The sequence below is a fragment of the Bombina bombina genome, chromosome 5, assembly GCF_027579735.1.
Source record: "Bombina bombina isolate aBomBom1 chromosome 5, aBomBom1.pri, whole genome shotgun sequence".
Taxonomy (NCBI): Eukaryota; Metazoa; Chordata; class Amphibia; order Anura; family Bombinatoridae; genus Bombina; species Bombina bombina.
The window spans coordinates 413,938,420-413,953,938 of NC_069503.1; the positions used below are offsets into that span (position 1 = coordinate 413,938,420).

The window sequence follows — 15,519 nt, forward strand, 5'->3', positions numbered from 1 at the left end:
TAAAACTCCATGCTCCCTCCTGTCAAACTCCTTCCTTCCTCCTCCATTCTATAAAACTCCCTCCTCCATCATTTAATACTACATGCTACTTCCTATAAAACTCCCTCCTCCATCCTTTAACACTCCATGTTCCTTCCTGTAAAACTCCCTCCTTTCTCCTCCCTCCTGTAAAACTCCCTCCTCCATCCTTTAACACTATGTGCAACTTCCTATAAAACTCCCTCCTCCATCCTTTAACACTACATGCTCCTTACTATAAAACTCCATCCTCCATCCTTTAACACTCCATGCTCCTTTCTGTAATACTCCTTCCTTTCTCCTCCCTCCTGTAAAACTCCCTCCTCCATTATTCAACACTCCATGCTCATTCCGTTAAAATTCCCTCCTCCATCCTTTAGCACTCCATGCTCCTTTCTGTAAAACTCCTTCCTTTCTCCTCCCTCCTGTAAAACTCTCTCCTCCATCCTTTAACACTCCATTCTCCTTTCTGTAAAACTCCTTCATTTCTCCTCCCTCCTGTAAAACTCCCTCCTCCATCCTTTAACACTCCATGCTCCTTCCTATAAAACTCCTTCCTCCATCCTTTAACACTCCATGCTCCTTCCTATAAAACTCCCTCCTCCAACCTTTAACACTCCATGCTCCTTCCTATAAAACTCCCTCCTCTAACCATAAAACACTCCATGCTCCATCCTGCAAATCTCCCTCCTTTCTCCTCCCTCCTATAAAACTCCCTCCTCCATCCTTTAGCACTCCTTGCTCCTTCCTATAAAACTCCCTCCTCCATCCTTTAACACTCCATGCTCCTTCCTGTAAAACCCCCTCCGTTCTCCTCCCTCCTGTAAAACTCCCTTTTCCACCCTCTAAAATGCCATGCTCTCTCCTATGAAACTCCCTCTTTCCTCCTCCCTATATGGAGGAAACCCCATTCAATTGTACTTCCTCTGTGTAGCATTTATGCTTTTTTCATATTGCCTGCGATTCCTGTTACTTTTCTACACCCCTTCAATTTTATCCTTATAAAACACATATCAATTTCTTCACAAATTCTTCCTTCAAATACACTTTTTTAAGGCTCAGTATATTTATAAAGAGCACATATAATAATACATTTTGTAGATTACTGTAACCATCTGCCTGTTTAAATCTTATTGTCATTAACCACTACACATACACACATACACACAAAGTTTAACAAACATACACATTTACGCATACACACTCAGTCACACATAGTCATTTTTAATATAAAATAGAAGCAAAATGGCAAGCAGCATTCTTGCTTAGCATTTGATAAGAATTGGCATCTAGCAGTCTAATTTGAAGGTTAGTATAGTGAATCTTTGCCATAATACTGGTTTTGACTGGATAACAGTTTCACAGGCCAAGTTTGACTAAGCAAATGGCTAAATTTGTAGATTATGACAAACTAAATAAGCATGGCACAGCTACAGGGTATTATGATTATTTTGTAATCTTAAAAATGCACTTAATCCACTTCTCATTAAGCAAAGTATATTAAAGATTCATTTTAAATCCCAAAGTTAATTTTCATCACATGACGTTTTAATTTATATAGATTGCAATATAATGTAAAGAAATAACTTGAATACATTTTTTGTTAACACAAATGCAAATAACTGTTGTAACAGTATACAAACCACACAGTAGTATAGGTTAAAGTGCGAAGATACTACATTATGCAAAGAAACAAGTAAGAATATTAATATATTTCAATTAAATAACAGTATACAGAAAAAGAGTTAACTCATACTATTACTCAGGCTATTACTTAGGCTGCAAGTATTTATGTAACAATGTGCTGATAGCCACTAATAATTATGTATCAAAAAAGAAAAGAGTAGTTATCAAATCATTAACTACTAAAGAGTGACCAAGACCGCACTAGAGTACAGAAAAATAAGCTTTAATGCATCTGTCTGCTAAGCATACTTAAATACACAACAATGATAAAATACATCAAATTAATACCAGACCCGGCCGGCCCTAAAGTGGAAGGGGAGAAACGCATCATCCTGGCAATTGTTTGGCACATGTGGTGGAGCGATGGTATGTGACAAAACTACCTTGCTGTTGTTCAAGATCAGTGGCCGCATTATGTGAACTGAGAACCGGATAAACACTCAGAGATGAAGCATCTGTTGGTGAGCAAACGTCATGAGGATCAGCTGTTAAGCAGGCAGTAGTTGCTATGAGAGGGAAGGCAAACCTTACCTGCTTCTAAGACTAGGGCTTCTATTTATCAAGGTCTGTCGGACCTGATCCGACAGTGCGGATCAGGTCCGACAGACCTCGCTGAATACGGCGAGCAATACACAAGAGCTGCTGGTACAACGCCGCCCCCTGCAGACTCGCGGCTAATAGGCGACCAGCAGGGGGTGTCAATTGATCGGGTTGATTTCCGGAGATGTCTGTCAGGTTATGGAGCAGCGATCTTTATGAACGCTGCTTCATAACTGCTGTTTCTGGCGAGCCTGCAGGCTCGTCAGAAACAAGGGGCATCAAGCTCCATTCGGAGCTTGATAAATATGCCCCTATGGCTTGTTATAGCACTGAAGAGGTTTGTGGTTTTGCCCATTTTACCCCTTTGCAAGCATCCCTGAATATCCTGCATTTAATGTTTCAAATAACCGAAATGTATCCATTTCTCTGAATACTTCACTGCTAATATCTGCCCACAAGCTGAAAAGATGATCACAAGTTTGGGAGTCTGCTTTTGCACTTATGTGCTTCTATTCTCCAGGCAGTTGTGGGTGCCACTGAAGAGTCTTTTGCAAGGACATTTGTTCATATACTTAAGTATATGTTTTATGTATTTTATCATTGTGGTGTATTTAAGTATGCTTAGCAGACAGATGCATTAAACCTATTTTTCTGTACTCTAGTGCGGTCTTGGTCACTCTTTAGTAGTTAATGATTTGTTAACTACTCTTTTCTTTGTCGATACATAAATTAAATAACACTTATGACAAGATTTGAATGCTCAGACCTTAAATCACTTTCTCTCTTCCTGCCCATAGCCTCATAACAAAAGTAAAATGTATGTGAAATATGAAAAAAAACTTTCAGTTTCAAGTCAAAGTAATAATACTGTCAATCTGTCATAATAACTATAATCTTCATCATAATATCATCTCCTCATTTAGCTATGATCCGCAATCTGACAGCAGGCATTCAATGCACGTTTGACAATCATCTCTCATCTATATTTAATAAGTTTAACAAGCTGTGATTTTATTTAATGCATGAATCTGACTTCACAAGTAATTAGAGTAGATGAACATTGTTTCTTAGTTAGAAATAAATGCATCTGTATCCTTATTCTTAATCACTGGATAGAATCTAACTGCATAAACACAGACATAGTGCAATGTTATCATATACACCTAGCTTTAAATAATAGGAGGAAGGGCATCCAATTCAGAAGTGCTAAAAGAATATGTGAAGCTGTGCATAACATAAGAGACTAATGCACTTCTTAGCCCACAGAGAGTAACAATGCCTAATTTAATGTGCTTCTGAATCTATTAAAAAGAGAACACTTGTAACATGGTAGTGTGCTGCATTATGCTGCCTATTCCTAATGAGCTGGTGCTGGAGGGAGAAAGAGAGATGAACAGTCTGTTACCCTCCATCTGCCCGGCAGATTTTGTGCTCTGGCTGCTCACTGATGCCTCTGGTTGCAGAAGGTAGCTGCTGCTTGCTTTGCCTTAGGGCTCCCCAAATAAGATCCAGTCCTGTGGGGAAGTCAGTGCTGTGTCGGTGGCCACTGAATTAGTGAATATATTACAGGTGTCTGGTGTCAGTGTCTCCACCCTGGCTTAGTGTGTCCCACGGCTGCAGCTGCTGGCTCAGTGTTCGCTCCAATAGCAAATCAGGCCATCTATTAATACAAATACCAGCTGGCCCTTGGCCAGCCTGTACAGAAAGAGAGGACAGAAGTCGCAGCCTAGACCAGATGGCTAGGAGGACGTACAGTACAACACTTAAAGCTGTAATAGATACAGCACTAACCCTTGCTCGCCACATTGTGGGTATTTGGGATTTCAGTGCTTGTTATGTTATGGAATTAATTAATTATCCACTTTTCTTAAATTGCAATGAGATGTGACATTTAGGAACATATGTATTACTGAATAACATTGTATGTATGAATGTGTATATAAAACATATCTGAAATCAGTGTAACACTGCATTAAAAATAGTATGTTCACCACAATCAAAATACTTTATATTCAATGTCTTACTATTTATCAATATATCAATGCGATCCCTGGGATGGATAAATACATAGGTTATAACATGGCAATAAGAAAATTAACTGATATACTATAAAGATTAGAGGGTCTTGCTAGCATAAACTAGGGCATTTTGACCATTTCATTGCTGGCCCATTTCTCACACCCATGCAGAAGCCAATTCTAGTTTTTGAAACACATTCAATTTAAACATAAATTTCAGTGCTTTTTCTAAAAGTTGCTCACAGAAATTCTATTTGTCAGCAAGGCAAGACATTTTAGAAATAAGTTTAGTTTGCAGAAATGCCCAAATAAGGGAATAATACACTATACAAAATACAAAAAACAAACAGATAGATTACGAGTTTTGCGGTAAGAGGGGTGCATTGATAACTTGCACGTTATTGTCACTGCTCACTTACATACAGCGCTGGTATTAAAGGTTTTTATAAACCCGGCGTTAAAAGACAAGAAGTGAACATAGAGCAAACTTGTGCTCCATACCGCACTCCAATACCAGCGCTGCTTAAGTCAGCGGTGAGCTGGTTTTACATGCTCGTGCACAATTTCCCCATAGACATCAATGGGGAGAGCCAGCTGAAAAAAAGTCTAACACTGCAAAAAAGCATTGTAAAGCTCCGTAACGCAGCCCCATTGATTCCTATGGGGAAACAAATTTGATGTTTACACCTAACACCTTTACACCCTAACATAAACCCGAGTCTAAACACCCCTAATCTAACACTTATTAACCCCTAATCTTCCACCGACATCACCGACACCTACATTATACTTATTAACCCCTAATCTGCCGCCACTATAATAAACATATTAACCCCTAAACTGCTGCACTCCCGCATCATAAACATTAGTTAAATATTATTAACCCATAATCTGCTGCCCCTAACATATTTATTATTAACCCCTAATCTGCCACCCCCAATGTCGCCGCCACTATACTAAAGTTATTAACCCCTAAACCTGTCTAACCCTAACACCCACTAACTTTAATATAATTAAAATAAATCTAAAGAAAACCTACTATTAATAAATAAATAATTCCTATTTAAAACGAAATACTTACCTGTAAAATAAACCCTAGGCTAGCTACAATATAACTAATAGTTACATTGTAGCTAGCTTAGGGTTTATTTTTATTTTACAGGCAAGTTTGTATTTATTTTAACTAGGTAGAATAGTTAGTAAAAAGTTATTAACTATTTACTAACTACCTAGCTAAAATAAATACAAATTTACCGGTAAAATAAAACCTAACCTGAGTTACACTAACACCTAACCTTACACTACAATTAAATAAATTACCTAAATTAAATACAATTAACTAAATTAAATACAAATACCTAAATTACAAAAAAACAAACACTAAAATTACACAAAATAAAAAACAAATTACAAGATATTTAAATTAATTACACATAATCTAATAGCCCTATCAAAATAATAAAGCCCCCCAAAATAAAAAAAACCCTAGCCTAAACTAAACTACCAATAGCCCTTAAAAGGGTCTTTTGCGGGGCATTGCCCCAAGGAAATCAGCTCTTTTACCTGTAAAAAAATGCAAACAACCCCCCCAAAAGTAAAACCAACCACCAACACAACCAACCCCCAAATAAAACCCTAACTAAAAAAACCTAAGCGCCCCATTACCCTGAAAAGGGCATTTGTATGGGCATTGCCCTTTAAAGGGCGTTTACCTCTCTTGCTGCCCAAACCCTAATCTAAAACTAAAACCCACTCAATAAACCCTTAAAAAAAACACTAACCCCCGAAGATCCACTTACAGTTTTGAAGACCGGACATCCATCGTCAACGAAGCCGGGAGAAGTCCTCAACGAAGTGGCAAGAAGTCCACAACGAAGCCGGGAGAAGTCTTTATCCAAGCCGAGAGATGTAGTTCTCCAGACGGGCAGAAGTCTTCATCCAGATGGCATCTTCTATCTTCATCCATCCAGCACGGAGTGGGTCCATCTTCAAGACATCCAGCGTGGAGCATCCTCTTCTTACAACGACTCCCGATGAATGAAGGTTCCTTTAAGTGATGTCATCCAATATGGCGTCCCTTAGATTCCTATTGGCTGATAGAAATCTATCAGCCAATCGGAATTAAGGTTGAAAAAATCCTATTGGCTGATGCATTCTATTGGCTTTTGCGATGCAGGAGGGCCTCGGTTTAGGGGTTAATAGGAAGTTTATGAGTGTTAGTGTACTTTTTAGCACTTTAGTTATGAGTTTTATGTTACAGCTTTGTAGCGTAAAACTCATAACTACTGACTTTAGAATGCGTTACGAATCTTGCGGGATAGGCTGTACTGCTCACTTTTTGGCCTCCAAAAAAAGCTTGTAATACCGGCGCTATGGAAGTCCCATTGAAAAAAGACATTACGAAAATTGTGTAAGTTAATTTGCGGTATGGCCAAAATAGTGTGCGGGATATCTGTACCTACAAGACTCGTAATAGCAGCGGTAGTAAAAAAGCAGCGTTATGAGACTAAATGCTGCATTTTTACTCATAACGCAAAACTCGTAATCTAGCCGAAAGTTAATTTGATGCTGTATACTAAAGCATATTATACATGTGCAGCCAATAAAATCTGGTCTCAGACAAAATTTTAATTCCGAATATTCAAGGAATTTATTCACTTTTCTGTATTTTTTTTTTTTTTTTAATAAAACAAATACTGAATTTCCGTTAAACATTTACATTTGTTTTCATTAAAACAAATGTAAATGTTTCAAAGCTACAGGTGAAAAGTTCACCTGTAAATACATTACTTACCCTTAAAGCTAAAGCTAGTGCATTTTTTGGGTGTGGAGCACAATAAGCCTTGAGTTAGCGTACGTTAAGGTACATATTAACCCTTTAAAAGTAATTTAAAGGAAGCAAATTTCTTACATTTTGCGGGTGCATTCATTCGGATATTTGTGATTTATATATTTATATATATTGATTTATATATTTAGAATCAATTATTTAATGATGCTCTTAAAGTTTTACAAATGCTAGGATTGACTATTTAAAAAAAATATTAATTAATAATTTAAAATAATATTGAAACAAATAAAGGGGGCTTTCATTCATGAAGTATAAGGTGCTTCGGCAGTCCACGGCTAAAAAAATGTTTTGTTAAGAGGTGGCGTTTTCACATCTTAGCCAATAGCCGTGCGGTAAATCCGTTTTGGCGCCCATGGGAGCCAGATTTACTGCACAGCTATTGGCTAAGAGGTGAAAACGTCACCTCTTTGCAATTTTTTTTTTTGCCGTGGGCTGCTGTAGCAGCTAAGAACGGTGATCGATTAAAACAAATAAAGAAGCTTTTTACATGAAGTATCTTATACTTCATGAATGAAAGGCCCCTTTATTTGTTTCAATAGCCCATACTAGTGTTTGTAAAATACTAGGATTTACTTTCACTTTAAGGTATAGTTATTGAAAATAACAGGTTAAAATGCATTATTTTTTTATTTCATCTCATTTTCAATCTTATTTTCAAATTTTCTTATTTTGGGTGAATTTTCTTTTCCATCTCTATCTATTATAAAAGCTGTTGTTTAAATGAGTAAAATCACCTAAATTATGCATACAATACTTCAGGTTACCATTATTTGCTTTATTTATAACTGGTTAAGCACACACACACACACACACACACACACACATATATATATATATATATATATATATATATATATATATATATATATATATATATATATATATATAAAAAATACAACAACATTTTAAATTAGGGGGAGGTAAAACGTGAGTTTAAAATCCTCCACTACGCACAAAATATAGAGAAAATAACTCATTGTGTAGTTCATTAACAATTCTAGACAGGCCAGTAGGCCTGTTTTTCCCACAGAAAACCTCTGCAATACACTGTTTCCAATGCAGCAAAGGATTCTGGGTAAGATATGTAAATTAGGTTCACAATAACACACCTTTTTACTTAATGTCTACTTCTCTCTCTCTCGTCGCTATTTTACATTGTAGCAAAGTGTCATTTATTCAGTGTTGTCACATGAAAAGATATAATAAAATATTTACACAAATGTGAGGGGTCTACTCACTTTTGTTAAATACTATATATATATAAGAATACAGAGACAGTGTGATACAGCACTATGAACCTGGACAGTCCCAATTTGTAATCAAATATACCAGTATAGTCCTATATGTATAGGTCTCGATTTATTTTCTTCCAGTGACACCAATGGCAATGTCTGGAAGGAGTTAGAGTTGTTTGATTCCACCTGCAGCCTATTCCCAAAGATGAGAGAAGTTCCCCTGTAGACAGGGAAGCTCCTTGGGACAAGAAATTCTGAAACAGAAGAGGGAAGGGCGCACAGCAGAGAAAAAATCCTGGTGTAGTATGTCTAGACACTTGTTTAAACAATTACAATGCAGTGACAAATGCGAACTCACGTGATTCCACCTCAATCTTATGAGGTATAGATAAGACTCTGAGTGGTGAATATCCACTAAGGAAGGCAATCAAATCCCTTTGTGTCTGCGACCTGTTTTTCACTCCTCATAGACAGTCCTCACCTCTCCGGCAGAAACTTAACCACTTCTAGAAAGGGGGGCTGTGAAATATATCTTGGAGGAAATCCTTTCTCACAAACGTTATTAATTTGGGGGATGAATGGATGTATGTATCAAACACCAAAAAGTTCTTAAAAGGGTGTTTTTATTTAGATACACAAGTCATGAATGAAACATATAAAACTTCCATAAAAAGATCACTCATAAAAAACCGCTTATGCCAGTTCATATACAATGTGTGTACATATAAACGGTGGTTGTAGAAAACTCACTCGTATTCGATATTCCACTCTGGCTGGTTAGAAAATTCCCAGTGGATCTGGGTACTTGGCAAGCAGTGCCTTCATGACTCGATTGGTCACTTCATCAGAGACAGGGCAATGTAAAAAACTGAATGCCCTTTTAAGGGCAATGCTCATACAAATGCCCTTTTCAGGGCAATGGGTAGCTTTGGTTTTTGTTAGAGTTAGTTTTTTTATTTTGGGGGGGGTTGTTTGGGTGGTGGATTTTACTGTTGGGTGGTCTTTGCATTTTTTCCATGTAAAAGTGCTGATATCTTTAGGGCAATGCCATACAAAAGGCCTTTTTAAGGGCTATTGTTAGTTTATTGTAGGCTAGGGTTTTTTATTTTACTTTTCTTAAGTAGTGTTAGGTTTTTTAAAAAGTGTAATTTAGGTTTCTTAATTGGTAGTTATTTTCATTTTAGTATAGTAGTTTAGTATAATAGTTATGTTAGGTTAATTTAAAGTTTTTATTTATTTTAAGAAGGATATTGTAATTTTAAAATAAAGTTAGGTGGTTGTTAGGTTTAGGGGTTAATAGATTAATTAATTTTTTTCCGATGTGGGGGGCTGGCGGTTTAGGGGTTAATAGGTTTATTTGGTGGCGGTGATGTGGGAGGCCAGAGGTTTAGAGGTTAATAACTTTATTATAGTGACGGTGATATCGGGGAGCGGAGGAATATGGATTAATAACTTTTATTAGTGGTAGTGATGTTGGGAGAGGCAGATTAGGGGTTAATAATTTTATTTAGGTGTCGGCAATGTCAGGGTAGCAGATTAGGGGTGCTTAGACTTGGGGTTTATGTTAGGGTGTTAGGTTTAAACGTAACTTTTTTTACCCCATAGATATCAATGGGGTTGCGTTATGGCGATTGCCATTCCGCACTTCAGGTGTTATTTTTTTTTCTAACACTCTCTACCCATTGATGTCTATGGGGGAAAGCGTACATAAGCATGTCAAAGCAACCCTTGGCTTTTGCTCGGTATGGAGCTTATTGCCACCATATCGCATGCACAAGGCAGCTTTTCAGAAACTTGTAATGGCAGAGCTATGGAGGGTGAAATAATGCAACTTTTGTTGCGTTCGTTTTGCATCCTCTATAGTGTGAAACTTGTAATCTAGGCGTTAGTATTTTACAATATACTATATGTATATAACTATCTACACATGTAGCTCTGCGATATCTGTTAGCGCTCTACAAATAACTGATAATAATAGTAACAAAATTTCTGATGGCATACCTAGAGAATATATAGGCATTCTATGAAAGTTTTATGGGCATTCCATAGGAGTAATTGCAGTTACAGTAAAACTTAGTTTACATATACATTATTTAAACTGTTACTAAATAAATCCCATTTTATATTTACTGAACACTGTCAGGGAACCAGGAACCATACAGAGACTTGAATTGCTAAATCAATTACACCTTTGTTAATAAATAACCAAAAAGAATAAAGTGTTCAAAAGCCAAATGACAAGCCAGGAGTCAAAGCAAGTGATGGTAGTCAGACGAGCCAGATTAAGAGTCAAAGCAAGAAGTCAGATGAGCCTGGGTCAGAAACACAAAGATCAGAAGAGTCAGGAACAAGACAGGGATCAGGTACCAGAAAGGACGTCAAACAAGCCAGATCATACACAGAATCAGGAACTTGGAGAGAAGTCAGAGACAAAGTAAGGGCAAGGGCAGACTGAACTGAGGCACTTTAAATAGTAAGTGATTACATCATAATTCTGGGACTGCAACCTGTCTCTCACATACGCCTAGATTTAGAGTTTGGCGTTAGCCGGCAAAAGCAGCGTTAAGGGGTCACTGATCCAAACTCTTCAACCGACGCCTACTCGCTGAATGAAGGTTCCTTTAAATGACGTCATCCAAGATGGCGTCCCTCGAATTCTGATTGGCTGATAGGATTCTATCAGCCAATCGGAATTAAGGTACAATCAGCCAATCAGATTGAGCTTACATTCAATTGGCTGATCGGAACAGCCAATAGAATGCGAGCCCAATCTGATTGGCTGATTGGATCAGCCAATCGGATTGAACTTGAATCTGATTTAATCAGCCAATCAGATTTTTCCTACCTTAATTCCGATTGGCTGATAGAATCCTATCAGCCAATTGGAATTTGAGGGATGCCATCTTGGATGACGTCATTTAAAGGAACCTTCATTCGGCAAGTAGGCATCGGTTGAAGAGGATGGATCCTCGTCGGCTGGAAGAAGATGGCTCCGCTCCGCTCCGGATGGATGAAGATAGAAGATGCCGCTTGGATGAAGATGTCTGACGGTCCCGATGTCCTCTTCTGCCCGGATAGGATGAAGACTTCTGCCAGTCTGGATGTCCTCTTCTGCCCCATCGGATGAAGACTTCGGCCCGGCTGGGTGAAGACGACTCAAGGTAGGGAGATCTTCAGGGGGGTAGTGTTAGGTTTATTTAAGGGTGGTTTGGGTTAGAGTAGGGGTATGTGGGTGGTGGGTTTTAATGTTGGGGGGGGTTTACAGGCAAAAGAGCTGATTACTTTGGGGCATGCCCTGCAAAAAGCCCTTTTAAGGGCTGGTAAAAGAGCTGGTTGCTTTTTAATTTAGAATAGGGTAGGGACCTTTATTATTTTGGGGGGCTTTATTATTTTATTAGGGGGCTTAGAGTAGGTGTAATTAGCCTAATATTCTTGTAATCTTTTTTTATTTTTTGTAATTTAGTGGGGGGTTTTTTTGTAATTTAGTTTAGTTTATTTAATTGTATGTAATTGTAGGTAATTTATTTAATTCATTTATTGATAGTGTAGTGTTAGGTTTAATTTTAACTTAGGTTAGGATTTATTTTACAGGTAATTTTGTAATTATTTTAACTAGGTAGCTATTAATTAGTTAATAACTATTTAATAGCTATTGTACCTAGTTAAAATAAATACTAAGTTGCCTGTAAAATAAATATAAATCCTAAAATAGCTACAATAAAATTATTTGTTATATTGTAGCTATATTAGGGTTTATTTTACAGGTAAGTATTTAGTTTTAAATAGGAATACTTTAGTTAATAAGATTTAATTTATTTTGTTAGATTAAAATTATATTTAATTTAGGGGGGTGTTAGGGTTAGACTTAGCTTTAGGGGTTAATACATTTATTAGAGTAGCGGCGAGGTCAGCAGATTAGGGGTTAATACTTGAAGTTAGGTGGTGGCGACGTTGGGGGGGGGAGATTAGGGGTTGATACTATTTATTATAGGGTTGTCGAGGCTGGAGTTCGGCGGTTTAGGGGTTAATAACTTTATTAGAGTAGCGGCGAGGTCCAGTCGGCAGATTAGGGGTTAATAAGTGTAGGTAAGGTAGCAGCGACTTGGGGGGGGGCAGATTAGGGGTTAATAATTATAATATAGGTGGCGGCGATGTTGGGGCAGCAGATTAAGGGTACATAGGTATAATGTAGGTTGCGGCGGTGTCCGGAGCTGCAGATTAGGGGTTAATAATATAATGCAGGTGTCAGTGATAGCGGGGGCGGCAGATTAGGGGTTAATAAGTGTAAGGTTAGGGGTGTTTAGACTAGGGGTTCATGTTAGGGTGTTAGGTGCAGACTTAGAAAGTGTTTCCCCATAGGAAACAATGGGGCTGCGTTGGGAGCTTAACGCTGCTTTTTTGCAGGTGTTAGGTTTTTTTTTCATCCCAAACTGCCCCATCGTTTCCTATGGGGGAATCGTGCACGAGCACGTTTTGGCAGCTTACCGCTACCATAAGCAATGCTAGTATTGAGGGTTGAAGTGGCGGTAAATTTGTCTCAACGCACCCTTTTTGGAGCCTAGCACAGCCCCTCAGACAACTCTCAATACCAGCGTTGTTGGAAGGGTGCGTTGGGAAAAAAAGCTGCGTTAGCTACGAGGGTCTTTACCGACAAAACTCTAAATCTAGCCGTTAGTCTGGCCATAAGAGGGAGCCTGGGTGTAGTGACCAGCGTTAAACACTCTGCAGCAGGCGAAAAGAGAGAGACAGGTGAGTCAAAATGGCAGCTAAGATAAAAAGCAGCAAATAAACAAATTAAACCAGGGTTAAACCCTGACAAACACACAGTAGATGTTGTGTAAACCTGCTCTAAAAAAGAAAAAGTAGAAGCACTGAAGGAGAAAATTAGATCCTGCTAAACTCGTGTGTTCCCCTCAAAGAAAACAAAAATGCAAATATGTATAAAAGAGAGAGCAAGCGCTAAAAGCACGGATCTATTTATATAAAAACAAAATATATTAAAATAATATGATGGTGATATATATGTGTATATAAGAAACCTATGTGGGGGAATAATATCCAAATGGTAGAGTGTAAGTAATGTATAAATCCAAACAGGTAATATTTAGTATAAATACAGAGAAATGGCATATATATCAATAGGTAATATTACGTATAAATTCAAACAGGTGGTATATATAAAAATAGAAACCTATAGAGATACATATAAATAGTATCCAATTCCAGAATATAATCAATCGATATTATAAAGGTTCTATGTATAAGGAACAACTAACAGGGAAAAGCTTTAAAACAGTAACAATTTAATAAAATATCATAAAATAGTGAAACATAAAAGGGACGTCTCCCTAGGTACATAAATTGGCTCCTAAAATAATAGCATAGCGGTATGGAGCAGAAAGTCACTTGCGCATGAAAAAATATAATACAATGTAGCCAAGGCCTGTGGCTGTAAAAATAAGATAAAGGTACCTTAAAATGTCTGTAGTAGATTCCAGTAAAATCCTATGTGCTTGGAAGAGAAAAAAAAAGGTTTTGGTAATATTACCAATGCGGGCCGATCTAACAGCTTGTGTTCACTTCGGCTTTACCGACCGTTAACTGAAGGCGGCTTTTTATGAAAGACTCACGTGATCCTTCTGACGTCACTGTTAGGGAACTTGAAGTTATTAATGTAGCGATAAAAGTGCAACACCTGTTGCAATTGTGACAATAAGATCAATTACAGGAAATGTAAAGACTATGTGTCGCAAGGGATCCCAATATAATTAGATGTTAGGATACTTTCAGATACGTATCAACAGTCCATTTCCCCTATTCCTAACAACCGAAGGAAGTCCTGGGGGTCGATGAAAATTAGCTTGATGGTCACTTGCAGTGACTCAACAATCTTTGGTCACTTGTGATGACTCAATGAACTTGGCAGTAGCTTGTACTGGTGAGAGGCACTGCATGGTTACCTCTAGTAGCTTTTATCGCTTGGCGGTCGCTAGTAGCAACTAGATAGTTACATGTAATGCCTGGGTGGAACTTTAAAGCATGTTTCGCCCTTCGGCTTTATCAAGACATATTTGTCTTAGTCACCTTGTGAGCTATTTAAACACTTCTAGCTCTCCTGATTGGATATACAGTTCAATTAATTTAAGGTGGAATGGAAAGAGATATGCTTAGTTTCGATTTTAAGGTGGAAATTTATCATTCATTAACTCATATCAATAGAAGTATTACTTAAATATTCTATTCAATTATTATATTCATTCTAATTTCCAAATATCAGACCTATACAGATATATTCTATACATAAAAGGAATATATAAAATAAAATAAACTAGATAAAATAATAGATAAAATAGGGAATTAAAAGATAGAATGTAAAGTCATGCATCAAGTTTGCACATAGCCAATACATATAAAATACATTCACCTATTTACATAGTACATCATTTTTATTCCATTTTTAATCCCAAGATTACATTTCTAACATAATATTCATTTGTGTGTTACAGACAAATTGACCAGTCAAGTTCTTTATTCATTCCCCTTGGACAGAGGCGTAACTAGAAACCACAGGGCCCAGGTGCAAGAATCTAAGAAGCCCCCGCCCCCCCCCCCAAAAAAAGTTGAATTTGATACATATCTTTATTTTTTTACATTTAACACAGACAAAAAAGGGAATCAGATTACATGTCTGCAAAAGGAGGTACCCTGTGCCCACAGTCTGTGAGATGGTCTGACCCCTATTAATGTATATAGGGTGAGATGGCTGGCCTGGCCCTACCCACCCCAGTACTTTATAAAGTGACCACAGTATTCAGTGACATGGTCCAGCCCCCCTGTAATGTATAAAGTGGTACTGTATAGTGACACAGTTTACCCCCTACCCCCCATGCTGTAGTAACAAGGACTGTAATTTTCTGGTTCCACAAACATACACACACACACACACACATACATGCATACATACACACACATAAAAACCAATGGGTAAAACAGAAACACTAACCCTGTAGTCAGAGACACTAGTGAAGCATCATGTCACACTCACATGATATCAGTGCAGACAGTGGCAGGTCAACGTTTTTTATTGAAAATATTTTTTTTAAGCTGGGCCCCCCACCCTCAGGGACCCAGTCACAGCTGCGACCTCTGCACCCCCTGTAGTTTTGCCCCT

General features: G+C 37.7%; 1 protein-coding gene across 1 annotated transcript in view; it reads right to left on the bottom strand.

Moving 5' to 3' along the window:
* GADL1 (glutamate decarboxylase like 1) overlaps positions 1-3,845 on the bottom strand; it is a 579,827-nt gene extending 575,982 nt beyond the window's left edge. Inside the window, exon 1 of the mRNA XM_053714251.1 lies at positions 3,650-3,845. Within this exon, the coding sequence (XP_053570226.1) occupies positions 3,650-3,656 (7 nt within the window). The 5' untranslated portion in view covers positions 3,657-3,845. The remainder of the gene's footprint in view (positions 1-3,649) is intronic.
* Positions 3,846-15,519: the final 11,674 nt, after the last annotated feature.